The sequence below is a fragment of the Lepidothrix coronata genome, unplaced genomic scaffold (genome assembly GCF_001604755.1).
Source record: "Lepidothrix coronata isolate B3197 unplaced genomic scaffold, Lepidothrix_coronata-1.0 Scaffold50, whole genome shotgun sequence".
Taxonomy (NCBI): Eukaryota; Metazoa; Chordata; class Aves; order Passeriformes; family Pipridae; genus Lepidothrix; species Lepidothrix coronata.
Window position 1 is genome coordinate 1,747,433 of NW_016690230.1, and position 16,014 is coordinate 1,763,446.

Sequence of the window (16,014 nt, forward strand, 5' to 3'; positions counted from 1 at the left end):
GTGTGTGCTTGTGGCCCAGAAAGCCAATTGTGTCCTAGGCTGCATAAAAAGGAGTGTGACAGCAGGTTGAGGGAGGCGATTCTGCCCCTCTTCCCCATTCTCATGAGACCACACCTGGAGTACTGCATCCAGCTCTGGGGTCCCCAGCACAGGAAGGACATTGACCACTTGGTGCGAGTACAGAGAAGTGCCACTAAGCTGATCAAACCTATGAAAGAAGCCTCAGAGGACTGAGAATGTTCAGCCTGCAAAAGAGAAGGCTTTGGAGTCACCTGGTTGTGGCCTTCCAGTACCTTCTTGTAAGGGAAATTACAGGAAGGATGGAGAGAGACTTTTTGCAAGGACAGTTAGTGACAGAGCAAGAGGGAATGTCTGCAAACTGAAAGTAGGTTTAGATTAGATATTAGGAAGAAATTCTTTACTCTGAGGGTGGTGAGGCACTGGAACAGGTTTCTCAGAGAAGTTGTGGATGCCCCATCACTGGAAGTATTTAAGGCTGGGTTGAATGGGGCTCTTAGCAATCTGGTCTAATGGAAGGTGTCCCTGCCCACAACAAGGGAGTTGGAACCTAGCTGATCTTTAAGGTTCCTTTCAACCCAAACCGTTCTGTGATGATTCTATGATATGGATATAGAACACATGGGAACAATTTATAGGACCCTGTGTGCTATTCAGAGACACATAACTGACAGATCAGTTTCCTCAGGTGGGCTCAGACTGAAAACTGAATGTGCTTTCTTAAGACTGTCTGTCTTGTGCAACAGAAAGTGTGTTGCTCATTTTTCCACTCTGTAGATACTCAGTAAATATACTATAAGAGCATTCCTACAATAATTTTTTATTTGTAGGGTGTTTCTCACTGAAAACCGGAATAAACCAATTGTCTACAATGTTTCATATACTAAAATACAACCCTGCTCAGTTCTAGATCAGGATGTCAGAGCAGTAGTCCATTGACATATATTAATGGCAAGTTAGTGTCCAAGTTCTTTTAGTAATTACATTTAGCCCGTCTTCTTTTAGAAGTGTTGTTTTTGGTCATAATAAGTAAGGAGGGTCTTCGGCTTCACTACTGCAGTCTGCATCAGCATGTTCTATTTAAAACAACAAGCTTATTTCAAGCACTGGAGTTTAAAAAACACAGGTGTTGTAGGTTGCATTGTTATGCCTTATATTTTTTTCTTAGCATATGTCAATGCACTAAAAAGGTAATTTGTAAAGTTTCATTAATTTTTATTCTATTTCCTATTTTCACATGCTGCCCCTTTTAGCTCACATCACCCTGAATGATGTACTTGTCCAAACAGTGTTAGGTGAGGAAAGGGCAGAGATTTTTTCTTTTGATCGTATGAGTTCTTTTGTTTAATGTTGTCAGTGACCACTTTGCACAGTTGCAGAATAATGTCATGTAGCTGTCTATCTCACTTCCAAAAGAAATAGTTAGACATTTAAGTTAAAAAGCATCTAATGAGAATACCTAAGCTTTTACTCCAAGTGTAGCTGCAAAAATCATCTCAACCTTTTATGAAGGATTTGTGCATGTAAAAAGTCACAAACTAAAAACACTTTTCTCTAAGTGCCAGGTGGAGAGTAAAGAAAGGTGTTTACCTCTATTAAACCTCATAGTTATGTTTAATCATAGTTATGTTTAGTCATTTCATTTCATCTGTTTGAAGCATTTTAATCAACATTGAAAATGTACTTAAAACAATATAGTTTAAAAAGCAAAATTATTTCTTTTGTAAACTCTGAGTTGTTGAATTTTCTTTTTTCATCATACAGGGTTAAAGGAATGGATTTTTGTAATGAATAGTTGTCATTATGGAAAATGTACCCTTCTTTTTCTTATTTTACAATGATTTTTTTGGAAACAGGGTATTTTAGGTTAATATTCTCTTGTCTTGTATATTAATTTCAGACAGATTTAAGAACGATTGGCAAGAAGTTCCTGCCCAGTGACATCAATGGTGGAAAGGTGGAAAAGGTAGACAATATTTCTACTTCACTTTTCTGTGCTCTGTGATTTCTTTGTGATGACACCCTTCTATGGTGCATTAGTCTGGTTTTGTCATTATTTCACATACAAAGAACCCGGTGTTTTAATATATTATAGTATATATATTATATAGTATTATATAGTATATATATTATGTTCATATATATATATGAGCATAACTTGCATAAAAAGAGGGCACTTTCTTTTTTATTTCACAACTTTGAAATGCTTAAATAAGAATGTGACCAATCCTAGATTTTTAATGTACGTTGTGGGGCCCCTGGTGGTCTAGTGGTTAGGGTGCAGGACTCTCACCGCTGCGACCCGGGTTCGATTCCCAGCCCCCCTATTAACTGGCCATTATTAATGTACGTTGTGTGTTTAGATAGAAATTAACTTTGTCCCCTTCAGTATACCCTTCCTGTTTTGTTCCTTACATGCAATATAGAGAGTCGATAAATGAAGTAATTTTATTTTAAATCGAGCAGTAGTTCTCACTTCAGTTCATTATCCCCAACTACCAAATATAGACAGTCTGTGTCACTGATGAGAAAATTCTGGGGAAATATGTTTCTTCACTGTTGAAATTCAAATATTCATAAGTTAAGGTGAATTTGTTTTAAGAAAGCAAGACTGATGAGAGAGACCGTTAAGAGTTGTTTGCATTTGTTTTTTCTGTCAACGCTATTGTCTAAATGGAATAGTAAGTGCTGTAAGCACAGATTTCTACAAGAACAACAGCAGGAACATTATTGCCATGTGTGAAAAGCACACTTGAGAGATTGTCTGTTGCAGGATCATAGTTTTTAGCTAGGCAGCAGTTTGTGCATGCAGCATATCACTTAGTAAACTAAATTTATGGGAGAAGTTTTATTAACTTTATTTCTTATAATGTGGAGCTATGTTCTTTTCAGGTATTACTTGAAAAAATAAACCAAGATGATGTTTTAGGAAACTGATTGTTTACCTGTTTAGGTTTCTGGATAACATGTTCTTGAAGATACTTCAGTGCTTCAAGAATTTTTTACCACCTAAATGAATTTGATTTAGTGGTTTTCATAGCTATAATTCTAATATTTTTTGTCCTCTTCAGTATCCTTTATTTGAAATACAGAAAACAAGCAAAATAGTTGCTTTTAATGTCATTTGGTCTTGCACTGTTCATTTCCCAGTTACTTAATTACGTAATATTCCCAAAGTCCACATGTATTTGGTTAAATGTAATTCTCCATGGTATTAAGGTTATATATGTGGTAATGCTTGCCTTATTTAGTGTTATTGTTGAAATACAATTTCAGTTCAAAAATTCAAAATGACCTTAACAGTACTGCTTTTTCAGAGTTTTGTTTATTATGATAGGATTTCTTTAGAGGTAGTTGTCAAGTTTTCGTCCGTCACTTCAGAATGTACCTAATAATTTGTCCATTTCCTTTAAAAAGAATGTTTTCTCAGTTTCTGTTGTGGTTACATAGTTCAAGTGGTCAGTTAAAGATTGAAGTGTGAGTAATTTCCTCAGAGCTTTGATAGAGGTTATATGTGAGAATCTACTTATGTGCTCTAAAATGTTTTCTTCTAGTTTTAGCTGCTCAGATCACCACTTGGGTTTTTCATAGTTCTCAGCTTCAACTGGGGAAGGTGCAATTGTGCCATTTGTTTCCTTTAAATACAAAACCTCTGCACAAAAATGAAGGAAAACTCTGGTGGTTAGTGCTTTAAAATACCTGTGAAGTAAGAGCTACCCTTTTATGGAAAAAACCCTTTTGCACCTGTACACACACAAATGCATCTATATTTTGTAGAAAAGAACATCTCAGAAAATAAAAAATGGCCCTTAATTGTCTTTATTAAAGACAATTTTTTTAAACAAATGTTGTTTGTTAAATTGTAGCGATTTACATACTTCTGTCAGTATTGTTAAAGATCAAGGATTTTTAATGTGAACTTCTAGTAAAATTTAGTTTGGTCTTATGTTGATCAACTGTGTTTATTTTGATCATAGGTTTAGAAAATTATTCTAAAAAAACACCAAACCAGACACTTGCAAGCCATTTGCTGGAGGGTGATAATCCTTCAGGTTTTGAAAAGAAGTAATGATTGCACAGAAAAAGCCTGTATTTGAGAAGAACTCCTATTTATAAATTTTAGCTCAGGCTATTAGGTACTGCACTGAATCCTTGCTTTCTTAACTGTAGTGTTTCCTTTTTTTTGAGTAACATAAAGCAAATCTGACGACTTAAACAGTGCTGCTATTTAGCTTTCAGTGTATGCAAATACTTTGTTACAGAGCTGTGTGTTTATAAAGAAGAATATTTATGGGGCAGGAACAACAATAGAAGTTATGTGATACTATTGTTCCTCTCATCCAAGACTAAGATCGATATTATCTGTATCTTGAGAATATATGTTATTTCCATCTTGCATAGAAAATAAGTTTATTCTGAAGTATTATTATAACAGGCAAATAGTTGCATAAAAGCTGGCATAGAATCCTAGTATGAAACAACATGGGTATTTGACCATTATAGGTGGTTATTAGCTTCAGTATTAATACACAGAAATGTTTCATTCACTCATTAATATCTGTGTTTTGTATGGATTTAAAAAAAGTTAACATTACCAGCATTAACCACAAGATGGCCACATTTGCATAGGATTTGGAAAAGCTGAACCCTCCCCTTTCTATCTAGATGACTATATACCATAAATATATGTTAAGTATTTTTAATGGAAGAAAACTGCAAAGAAGACTATGAAGTTATAATATATAATTTAAGTTATGTTACATTTAAGGTGTTACTGGTTTTCTTTTGAGAACTAAGATTACAATGGAAACATTGATTCCAGAAGAAACATTCAGAAAGGATTTAATTTGTGAACTCTTTGCTTTCTGAGTTGCTTTCTGAGTACCGACAAATTATTGATAAGCAGTTAAAAACCTAAGTTGCCAGCAATTTAATTCCTTTTTAAGTTTACTCATATGCTTCCCAGTTTCTGTTTCATTATTTTTTGATTGTGGATTTTGGTTTCCTACAGCCTTTTTCCTTTCCTTTTTTTTTTTTTTTTTCAAAATGATGATCAGATTTGTTGTTCAAGTTAAAAATTATCTATGTTTAATAAACCTCCTTCCAGTGAGAGTGATTGCTACATCAGGCCTTTTGTTGTCATCATAGTAAAGCTACTTTGCTTCTATTCTTTATTTATTAATTTCTCTTTTCTTTCTGTTTACCTCCTGGTTTCTACTCTTGCTTTGTGTTCTTCTGGGCTACCTATTCTGTTTCTCCAATGCTGGAACCTGATGAAATGTTCACTTTTTCATCTTTTCTGCTTTTAGGAGCTAGAGATCAGTCGAGCAGCAACAATTACTTTTTATTTTTCAGAGAAATCAAAATGCCTCAACTATAGCTGAAACGCGATAGTGGTTGGGTTAGTTGGTTTGTGTTTTTTTGGATGGGTTTCTTTTGTTTTATTTTGGTGTTTTGTGTTTGTGGTGGGTTGGTTTTTCTGTTATTACAACTGACAGATAAGTGATGTCCCCTAAAGTTGGTATATTTTGATTACCACTGTTTGAAGAAGGTGTGTTTGTAGTTAGTGTTTACAAAGCAGTTGTACTCAAAATTTACTCTTGATCCAAACCAATAGTCTTTGAAGCTGTTTTTTCTTTCTTCAGAAGACATTGTCAGTGAGACCCTGTGTGTACAGCATGTGAAATATTATCTGGACTCCATACTATGTTAGAAGTGACAGTATTTGTGTTTTTGTTTGGTTGCCTCCTCAACTGTTTTCATTCACTATTTTTTCATAATTGATATTTCAGAGATGTATGAAACATGACAACTGTTCTCTGAAAAAGCCATTTTTATCATGCTTTAGAACGTGCAGTACATGAGTGATAGAAATTGAACATGACTGCCTGATAAAATTACACTTTTCTTTGCCTGAGGGCATCTGTTAGTGTGTCTAGATATTACAGCGTTTGCTTAACAGTGTTAACAGTCTTGTCTTCTCTGTTTCACATATCTAGCTAGAAGGGCCATGTGTTCTGCAAATACAGAAAATTCGCAATGTTGCTGCACCAAAGGATAACGAAGAATCTCAGGCTGCTCCCAGAATGTTACGTTTACAGATGACGGATGGCCACACAAGCTGCACAGCTATAGAATACAGTAGCATGTCAAAAATAAGGTGAACAACTTTCTCGTCCAAGTTTTGCTCGATACTTAAATGTCCTTAAAGTAATGGAAGTGTCCTTAATAATATATGAAAAGAATCGCTTGACAAACTTCCTTCTTGGATTTTGAATATAAAGGAGAAACTTAAATTCAGCCTGCAAAAGTAGATCTGAATGTAATTTACAGTACCATTTGTGCTGAAGTACATAATGGAAGAAAGGGGATTTTTGCAGCCATCTACTGAGTCGTAGTTTCACAGCACACAACATTTTGGGTGTATGTAAACTTGAGCCAAATTCCCAGCTTTTAATAGTAGCACATTTTTTGTCTGACCTTTGTAGCAGGAGTGTCACAGGTCTGACACACCTAAGCTAATGCAACTAATGCTGCTTAACTGTGGGCAGGCCTTTAACTTGAATATTTCTTCAGTTAAAAGTGAAGGGTAAGAGAGCTAATTACTGTTGAACATGGGGATTTTTTTGTGTGTTCAGTTATGAAGATGCTAAAAATGATCTCTAGAGTCAAGGCGCGAGAGGCACGGTGCGAGCTCAAATTACCTAGATCAAAAAAAATAAACTAAAAACAACAATCTCCCCCAGCCGCAACAGGTTAACAGAAACAAATATATATATATATATATATATATACACATATATATATACACACAATTTTTGAATGTCATCTGTTACTGTTAAACTGCTCCTTCTGAGCAGGAGCCAGCTTGCAGTTTAGAGTGGTGCTGTCAGAACATTTAATGATATTTTAATTTTAGCTTGAGCCAGCAGAACTTGGAATATCATATTCCAATGCGAATATAAAGAAAGCAGTAAAGGAAGGCAAACAGACTCTTGTGTAAGTAGATTCTAGATCACAAAATATTTAATTGAACACACAGTACAAGACATCATTTGAAAGCTTTTTGATAAAATTTGAAAAATGTTAGCAAACTCATCACTCTAGTAATGTTGTGAGCTCTTCTTTTTGTGTAACATATGAAAATTCAATTTGTGTTACATATAGTTGTTTCAGGTTTGAAACTGGACTATTATCCTGGAATAATGTACTGTTTCAGTACATAATGTTTCTTTAAATTAATAAATAAAAATCATATTTTTATTTTAAATTGTAAGTTTTTAATGACTATGGTTTTCTTTTACCCCTCTCCCCATGCATAATTTTAATTTTTTTCTGTATTTCTTGCATGTTTGTTTGTTTGATCTCATTTTCTTTGCTTTTATCTGCACAATACAGAAAACCTACTAACATTGCTAAGGTTAAATGCCACTGGTGCTGTGATTGGCTGACTGCCCTGTGAGTGTGCCTCACCATGTAGTATGGGCCTGTGATTGCAACAGTAGCTTCAGCATATTTTAAAGATATTATTGCCTCTCAGTTGAAAAGTTATAAGTGGCTTTGTCCTATTTCTCATAAGAATGAGCAGTCTTTAGATTGTTCTGCTTGTCATATCTTCCAGTTATGGGTTAGAGATGCATGNACTTCTGCCATTGCTTTTCATAGGGTAGATTCACATGAGAAGATAAGGTACCTCCTTGTGGGAGCTGATGACAGAAAGTATTCATAATGTTTTTAAGTTGCAGAGTAATGAGAGAAGAAGCACTATGAGTTGCCTGCTTTTTATTTTTATTCTAGTACAGTCCTGGCTGTTGGCAACATATAGAAAGCTTCCTTTCTAACCACTCTGTTTTCTCCTAAGTTAAATGTCTAAAAAAAAATGAGATGATTAACCATCTGGAGATCCTCTATTAACTATAAATACATACTAGGATGAGGAACTTATCTTAAAGTCAGTTGTCTAAGACTATCTTCTCTTAGTCTAAACAAATCATGTCCTTAGTTTGGTATTTTGAAATTGGGTTTTAACCAAGCAGACAATTTGCAAACATTCATCTCTGTTAGAGTCTAATTTGCAGTATAGCGTTTTTGTGTAATGAGTTGGAAGTGTTCCAATAAAGCTATTGAAAAGTACTGTGTATACTCAAGGAATTATTGCAAAGGTTTTTGATGCTAATTTTTTATTATGGCATATGAAATGTTGGAAGTATAATAGAAGTATTTTTAAATGTTTCTTTGTGGGAGAATATTAATAAATGTATTTGAAATATTTGCCTTTGTTTCTACCTCTAGCCTGAACACTCCACCTGGAACGAAAATTAAGCTTTCAGGAGTTGTTGAAGTGAGAAATGGGTTCTTGCTGCTGGATGACAGTAACACAGCAGTTCTTGGAGGCGAAGTGGAGCATCTTATAGAAAAGTGGGAATTACAAAGGGTGAGGTAACACCACTGCAAATATTTGTTTTACAGAATGCATATTACATTTCATGACATCAAGCTTAATGTGTTGACTGTGAACTTTTTTTATGATAAGCTTTTAGGAGTGTAGTGTCGAAATAGTTTTAGGGCTGCAGACAGATATATGTAAGTAGGTCTTATGTATAATGTTGCAAATTAAGAAATTAAAAGCAATCTTTGCATGGGAACTGATTCCTTTCTGTATTCTGCAGGGATTGAAAATGTTGATCAAATATATTAAGTTTATTTTGGTAGAGTCATGGCTGATTGCTTTCCTAAACATTGTGTTTGGTTCCAAAATATTATAGAATGCTGCCTTTTACAATTACCATCTTCAGACTGTGTATTTTTGAGGTAAAAATAGTGGAATAAGTGTACAGAAAGCACTGAAGTTGGTAACCTTTAATACGAACTCTGTATTGCAGATTTTATCAGTACTTTAGATAAATTTGTGGTTACAAAGACAAATTGGAAGTTTTAAATTCTTTCAACAAGCCATAAATCCTTTAGTCTGGTGTCTGTCCCAATAGAACAAAAGTGGCTGCAGGAATACTTTTTCATACATTTTCTCACAAATGAGTGGAAGTTCTTAGGGCAGGAAGTTGTGACCCTACTACCCTTGGTCCCAAATACTTGCCAGATCAGTTATCGCTACTGCTACCACACTCATCTCTGTATTTTTGCATCCACATCTCTGATGGATGAAATGGAGTAGCTGCTTATGAACATGATGGTCATTTCTGTATAAAGCACTTCTTTTTTTGTTGCTGATGTTAAGTGGAGCTCAGTCGTTTTTGTTGCAAGTAGCCTTCTTTGGTGTTTGGTTGCACTTCTTAGATTTCATCAAACTGAGCCGAAACTTATTTGAATGTTTGAGTTACACAGTGTCCATTGTCATAGATTCTATTTGGCATCCTCTTTGTGCTTTTATAGTTGAAAATAGTTTGGTTGGTTGATTTTTATTGTTGGTTTGTTTTTTTTTTTAAAAAAGCTATTCCTGGTTTTAAAAGAAGTTCTGGGACCAACAGCAGAAATATCCCAGTTTATAATTTTTTTCTTATTTAACATAAAGTCTTGTGAGTTTTAATATTGATGGGGACAGAAGGGAGACACATAGAGCTAATATGTTCTTAAGAATGCCATCTAATTTGTAAGACAAGGGTCAATAGAATTGGTTGGCTTTCTTGGTGATTAACAGTCTGTTTTCATATTTCTTCTATCTGGACTTCAGCAAATAATTCTTACTTCATAATTATTATTTTGTTTTTGAAATAAATATCAAGAAATAACTTGGAACATGTTGTGTTTGCAAGAAAGCAAACCATTTAATAACCAATGGTGTGCTGCTGACTACACCTTTTAGCACTTGTTGTGAGCCAGTTCTGTTGGCTTTATGTGATATGTTTAACTGATTGGTAGCTGTCACTCTTTTGCTCTGGTAAGATATAGAAAGTTAACTATTGCCTGTTGGTATCCCCTCAGCTCTCTCGTTCCATCTTGGAGTTTGCCCGAGTATCATTTTCTTTTTCTTGTTGACCAGCTCACAGCACATGTGGCCAATGTCAAAAGCTCTAGGTGACAACAAATCAATTTGGACAGGTGAACCATGACCACTGGAAATTGTAGTTCCAGTTCTATATCCAGACTGACAGCTAGACAGATAGGGCTCAAATAAGTCTATAGAAGCCAGATGCTACATGATAGCCATTTCCCCATGAATTCAATATTTCTCTCCTATTCAGAAAGCTTTGCAGGAGAGAACAGTGGACAAATAAGCATGATTGCTAAAATACCTGAGAGGTGACAAAGGACATTGCCACTCCTTGTCTAATCTTGCCGCTGAAGCATAAATAAAATGCTGAATTGTGTTCGCATAAAAAGACAGAAAACTTTTATTTGTGGGACTATTTAAAATGACTTGTTTTGAAGCCAGTTTTTTGGTTTTGAAGCCAGTTTTTTATTTTCTTGCTACTAGAATGTCTGAGATATGTTAATTTGGCTTCTCGTGTAGATGATGAAATAAGAGGTAATGTTAGTGCTAGTAAGCCAAAAAATATACTGAAACTTAGGAATTAAAGTTGTTTAACCAGTTTAAATTACTGCCCTTGCACCTGCCTGTCAGCTTCTAGTTGTTACATTTCTTCATTACTCTTTTGTTCCATTCAGACCATTCAAATCGCTTTCAGGAGGAATCTAGTTTTAGTAATGAGAGACACACACAACAAATATAACGTATGTAGAATGAATGCAGTATTATCCCACAGAATGAGGAATAAATTTGCTATTCCTTGTAGCATTCAATTTTATCATAAGGTAAATTCTTGTCTGCAAATTTCAATTTTTTTCAAGCGTCAGTATTTAAGTAACAGTATATAAATAAGGAAGGAGGAAATGAGACTGTTACTGTGAGATCTTTTTTTCTAGACTATTTGGAAATGCAAGGTAAAGTGTCTGGACATCTTTAGGTGAAAATACAGTTCCAAATAACTGTTGCTTTGTGGAGTTTCTTATGTTCTGGTGGTGACTGGTGTTTCAAACATGAAGGGTCAGTATCTGCGAGATATTGCTGGTACCCTTCTTATGAAAAAACAGTACTTCGTATTGCCATTAATCAAAATATCAGACAATATGTAAGCGGAGTCTGAAGCAAATTTTGCTGAGATGATTGGTGAGAGTGTTTGATAGGCTCTTATATTTTTAAAACATAGAATCTGTTGAATTACAAATTATCTAAAAGTAAAGTTCTCTACTATACTTAATGAGTCTTCTGTTTTGGTGAAGGTGAGGCTAAATATTGAGGTTACCTTATGGGAAAAGGGAGTAGTTTTATGTATACATCAAAATTCATACTAGAAAGAAGTGTGAGGGTACAGTAGAACATAACATCTAGTTCAGTCTCATATTGTAAAACCTTTGTTTCTTAAGAGATTCCCTAGGAAATAGGCTTTTAATATCACAATGCAAATACAACAAAAAGGATAAAAGAAGCATACTAAGTGTATTTGTAACAAAGTTTATTGTAAATGATAGTTACTGCTGTGCTATGAGCATATTTAACTGTAAGTTAAAAAAAATACTGTTGTCAAGTTGCTTTGTATTTGATGCAATACAAAGTGTCATTTCCAAAGCAGCTGCTCTCACTTCTCAGCAGGCAGTACTACCTGGGAAGAAAGTGTCAGGGCTCTTGTTTACCATTAGAACATTACAATTCTTTCATTATGCCTTTATGCAATAAATTGTTACGATTCAAAATCCATGTAGCTAAATGTAGTAAATAGGCAGTCAATTTTAAGTGCTTTTTTGCTATTTGCCCAATTGCATGTTTGAGCGGTAGATTAGAACAGTCATTTTCTTCTATGGGAAAGAAAAATTTAACCTTAAATTTCATCATGTTCTTCCTGATTGTAGGACATGCTTTAGTTCTTAGACTACCACTTAATATTTTTTTTATTATAAATTGATTCAGCGTGGGAGTTCATTCCAAAACTGCTTGCATTTCTCTAGGTACAAACAAACAAGCAAACAAATAAAAACCAGAATAAGTGTAGGATTTACTGGACCTAGAGTGCCTTCCTTGGGGAAGTGAAGCGGCTTGGCCATGAAATCACTGTTGTACTGTGCTGCTTCAGTTAATAGATACAGAAAGGTATGAACATACTACAGTGATCAGCCTTTGGTTAGCTCATAATTCTAAGGCAGCACTTTAAAGGAACTGATCGAATCTAAAGCAGAAAAATTTTATGATTTCTGCACTAAGTGCTTTGTTTTGAATAATTTATCAAATACTTTATCAGTGGTTTTTTGCTCCAAGGCATGAAGAAAAGGATTATTATTTTTTTTCAGCCTTGAAAGGACTTAATAACCATAAGTGATTTAGAAAACGGTCTTTGGCTCCTCAGTAAAAGTAGTTAACTTGAAAGGAGTGGACCAAAAGTTTTAATTTCGGTATGTATTAGCTAAATTGATCCATTACTTAGTTTAAAAAATTTTCTGATAATATAGTGGCTTAAAGCATGTTCACGTTTATACTACGGTTCTCACATGATGTATTTAAATCAATTTTACATAAGTGTAATAAGTATATAGGTAAATGTCATATATAGTCTTAAGTAAATAATACTGTCTCTGCCAATCGGGAGTAGTAAATGATGTATGTAATCATGCATGACTGTCCAGTGGGGGAAAAAAGATAATATAAAATGAAGATGATAAAACAGATGCATTATATGAAATGCAATTTTGGAGCATTTTAACAGCATTAAAGACCTGTTCTTCCCTTCTTCCACTTCTAAAACCAAATATTTCTGTGTAATACACAATAATTAACACATAACCAAATGTCAGTTACAGTGAATTTCTTTCTCTTCCAGGTTATTGCTGTTTTTGTAATTTGTAGAGAATGAGAAAAAAACTTTATCGACGTATGAACAGATAGTTTAATGCAATGTTTTACAAATCCATCTTTTGGCTGTTGTTGTTAACAAGTAATTGTGTTATTGGAGAATGCTATGTTTTCAGGCCTAGGTCATCGATAAACCAAAGAGTTTAGAGCACTTGTTCTATCAATACTGTGTATCAGTAATTGTTATGCTTACTGTTATGGTCTTTTTGATCCAAAGACCTCCTAATCAATTTAGCCTATATACCATGCTCTTTATAAGGTTATTGGGGAAATTTCCTGGTAGCCCAGTATTTTGTTTCCAGCAGTGGCAAAAAGATGTTTTTTAGGGAGAGAGCACAGCCTGAGCTCTTATGAAACCTTAGCATCCAGAATTTCTCTTTTATGTTTTATCAGGGGATACAATTCTGACTCATCTTTTCTGTGTTTGCTTATGCGTGGGATCATGAATTTCACAGAATGGTTGAGCCTGGAGGGTCATCTGATTCCATCAGGGCCATCTAGAGCCAGTTGTCCAGAACAGTGTCCTGGCAGCTTTTGAGTATTTCCAAGGATGGGGGCTCCACAACCTCCCTGGGCAACCTGTGCCAACCTGTGCTAGTGCCCAGTCACCCACAGTAAAAATAGTGGTTTCTGATGTTCAGAGGGACCCTCTGTGTTTCAGTTTCTGCCCATTGTCTTTTTGTCTCACTGGGCACCACTGAAAAGGGCCTGGCTCCATTCTCTTTACATTCTTCTTTCAGTTCTTTGTGTAAACTGATAACATGTCTGTGAACCTTACCTTCTTTAGGCTGAATTGGTCCAATCCTTTTTTAAAACATGCTGAATCTGTGTGTCTTTACAATCTGTAGTGACAGCAGGTTTACTGGGCACTATGTAAAGAAACATCTGCTGCCTATTTGTGTGCTACTTTGTTCTGCTAGTGTAGGTTTTGGTATATAACTGAATTTTCTATATTTGCTCTATATGTTGCCTTAATGATTATGCAGAATTCCATAATTTTCTTCTTTTCTCTGCTCCTCATTGAACCTTCTTCTTAAGTACCCCAGGATTTTAAGAATATCATTATTTTTTTCTGCTTAAAATGTCCATCTTGCAAATTTCCTATGCTTTCTGAAATAGACATTTAACATATAATCTCTTTTCTGTTTGCAATTTATTAATCATCAGTGTTCTTTTACAGAGTTTGGCGAAACACAATAGGAGTAACATTGGAACAGAAGGTGGTCCTCCTCCTTTTGTACCTTTTGGGCAGGTATAGCGTACTTCTCTTTGTCATTTCATGAAAGAAACCTGTATTATGATATCTAGGGTACCTGGTTCCAGTTAGATAAAGGCTATCAAAACACCTTAGATCATGATGACTTGGATATAAAAAATGTGCTTGTTTAAAAAAAAAATTGTGTTAATCCTATCACTTTGTGGCACCAGTTTCTATTTGACATTTTTCCTCTCAATTTCAAACTTAATTTTATTTCATATGTGGAACCTTTGATTGTGCCAGTCAGATCACGTAGGCACTAACGTAGTCCCTTCTTAAATGCCAGAGGTACTTCCAGTAATCTTAACAGCCATGTTGTGAGCTAAGCTTAAAATGTAAAAGTCTTTTTTTGACCTTTCTAGTGGACCAGAGGAGTATGCTTTTAGGAAAAACAGATCTAGATGTCCTAGGTGTACATTTTTGTGATCATATTCTTTATCTTAAGTTGTGCTAATCTAATGCAATAATACTTTGGTCTTTTTTAAATGACAGTAGGCAGAAGAGTTAATTTAAAAATTCTTTTGCATTTTCAGAAATGTGCGTCTCATGTGCAAGTGGATAGCAGAGACCTTGATCGCAGAAAGACTCTGCAAATGACAAATGCTGTAAAAACTGTTGTGGACAATGATGAATTTGAAAAGCAGAGAACAGCTGCTATTGCAGAAGTAGCAAAGAGCAAGGAGGTTAGAATGCATGTGTTACACCGTTTTACTTACCGTGATTGATCTTTTCTTGTTATTTTAAGTATTAAATGACAAATGCTTTCTGATATTTGCCTGCTTATAATTCTACTCCTGTATCTTTACAAAGAATCAGAGAGTCATTTTGGATTGATGGCTATGTTCTTTTAATAATGCCAATAAATGTATCATAATGTTTTATTGAAGATATGTTTTTGATACCACTATTAAAAATGTGGGGTTTACAATTTAGCTAATAAGAGTTAAGTAATTAATGCAGGTTATCAATTTTGATGTGTTTTTTCAATTCTCAAAAACCGGTGATTCCCTGCACTCAACCTAAAAGAATAGCTAGGAAGTTTAGTTCTAATGTGTCAGGTTTTTGTCCTCCTTTGGTTTTCCTTTTAGTTTATTTTTGAAATCTGCTTTGTAAGTCATAAAAACTAGAATTATATACTCTTTTAACAGCCTCCTTTGGGCACAGAGAAAGAAAGACCTATCTAATAAATTAATCTTTTTGTGTGTGTGTAAATTAGTGCTTTATTTGTTGATGCAAAGCATAATCATAAAAAATATCACTGCAACAAATTTACTGCACTTTTTCTACTAGCTAATATTGAGGCTTATTTTTGTAAGTTCTGTTTGCTGAAATTTTGGTTTTGTGCTTATCTGAAGACCAAGACGTTCGGAGGAGGCGGTGGTAGTAGCAGAAGTAATCTCAGTGTGAGTGCTGGAGGGAATCGAAACAGGGAGCTGTTCCAGAAAGAGAAGATAGCAAAACCTGAGGGGAAGAATGAAGGTGTCTACCGAGAATTGGTAAGGTGGAAGACTTAAATGGAACCTTAAATGCTCACTACTCAAAACCAAAAAACAAATATAACAAAAATAAAATCAAAATACCTCAAGGAATAATGACTTTCAATAATTTTGAAGTCTATTTAGAATGCTTAAGGTGTTTTTGTACCTTACCAAGATAATTAGGAGCTTCAGTGCGATTTGAGGGTAAAAAAGTTATCCAGGAAACTTTAAATGTGTATCTAAGGGTTAGATTCCACTAGGTTTGGAGATTGTTTTTCTGAAGGGTCATAATATGCCTATTTTGGAACTTGCAGATACAGCGTTATATTCATGGGATTCCAATTAAGAATGTATTTGGTTGCAGCTGTTCCAGTAGATGGGTAACTGATGTCATTTAGGTT

The 16,014-nt window shown here is 34.7% G+C and overlaps 1 protein-coding gene across 3 annotated transcripts in view; it reads left to right on the forward strand.

The window, feature by feature from the left end:
- TDRD3 (tudor domain containing 3) overlaps window positions 1-16,014 on the forward strand; it is a 100,279-nt gene that overhangs the window by 45,137 nt on the left and 39,128 nt on the right. For 2 of the 3 annotated variants that reach the window (XR_001874911.1, XM_017815371.1), the window contains exons 3-8: window positions 1,919-1,984; window positions 6,018-6,178; window positions 8,311-8,452; window positions 14,058-14,129; window positions 14,669-14,818; window positions 15,491-15,631. Coding sequence is in view for 2 of the 3 variants with exons in the window: in XM_017815371.1 (XP_017670860.1) it covers window positions 1,919-1,984; window positions 6,018-6,178; window positions 8,311-8,452; window positions 14,058-14,129; window positions 14,669-14,818; window positions 15,491-15,631 (732 nt within the window). In the remaining variant the exon portion in view is untranslated. The remainder of the gene's footprint in view (window positions 1-1,918; window positions 1,985-6,017; window positions 6,179-8,310; window positions 8,453-14,057; window positions 14,130-14,668; window positions 14,819-15,490; window positions 15,632-16,014) is intronic. The other variant, XM_017815372.1, reaches the window with a different exon arrangement.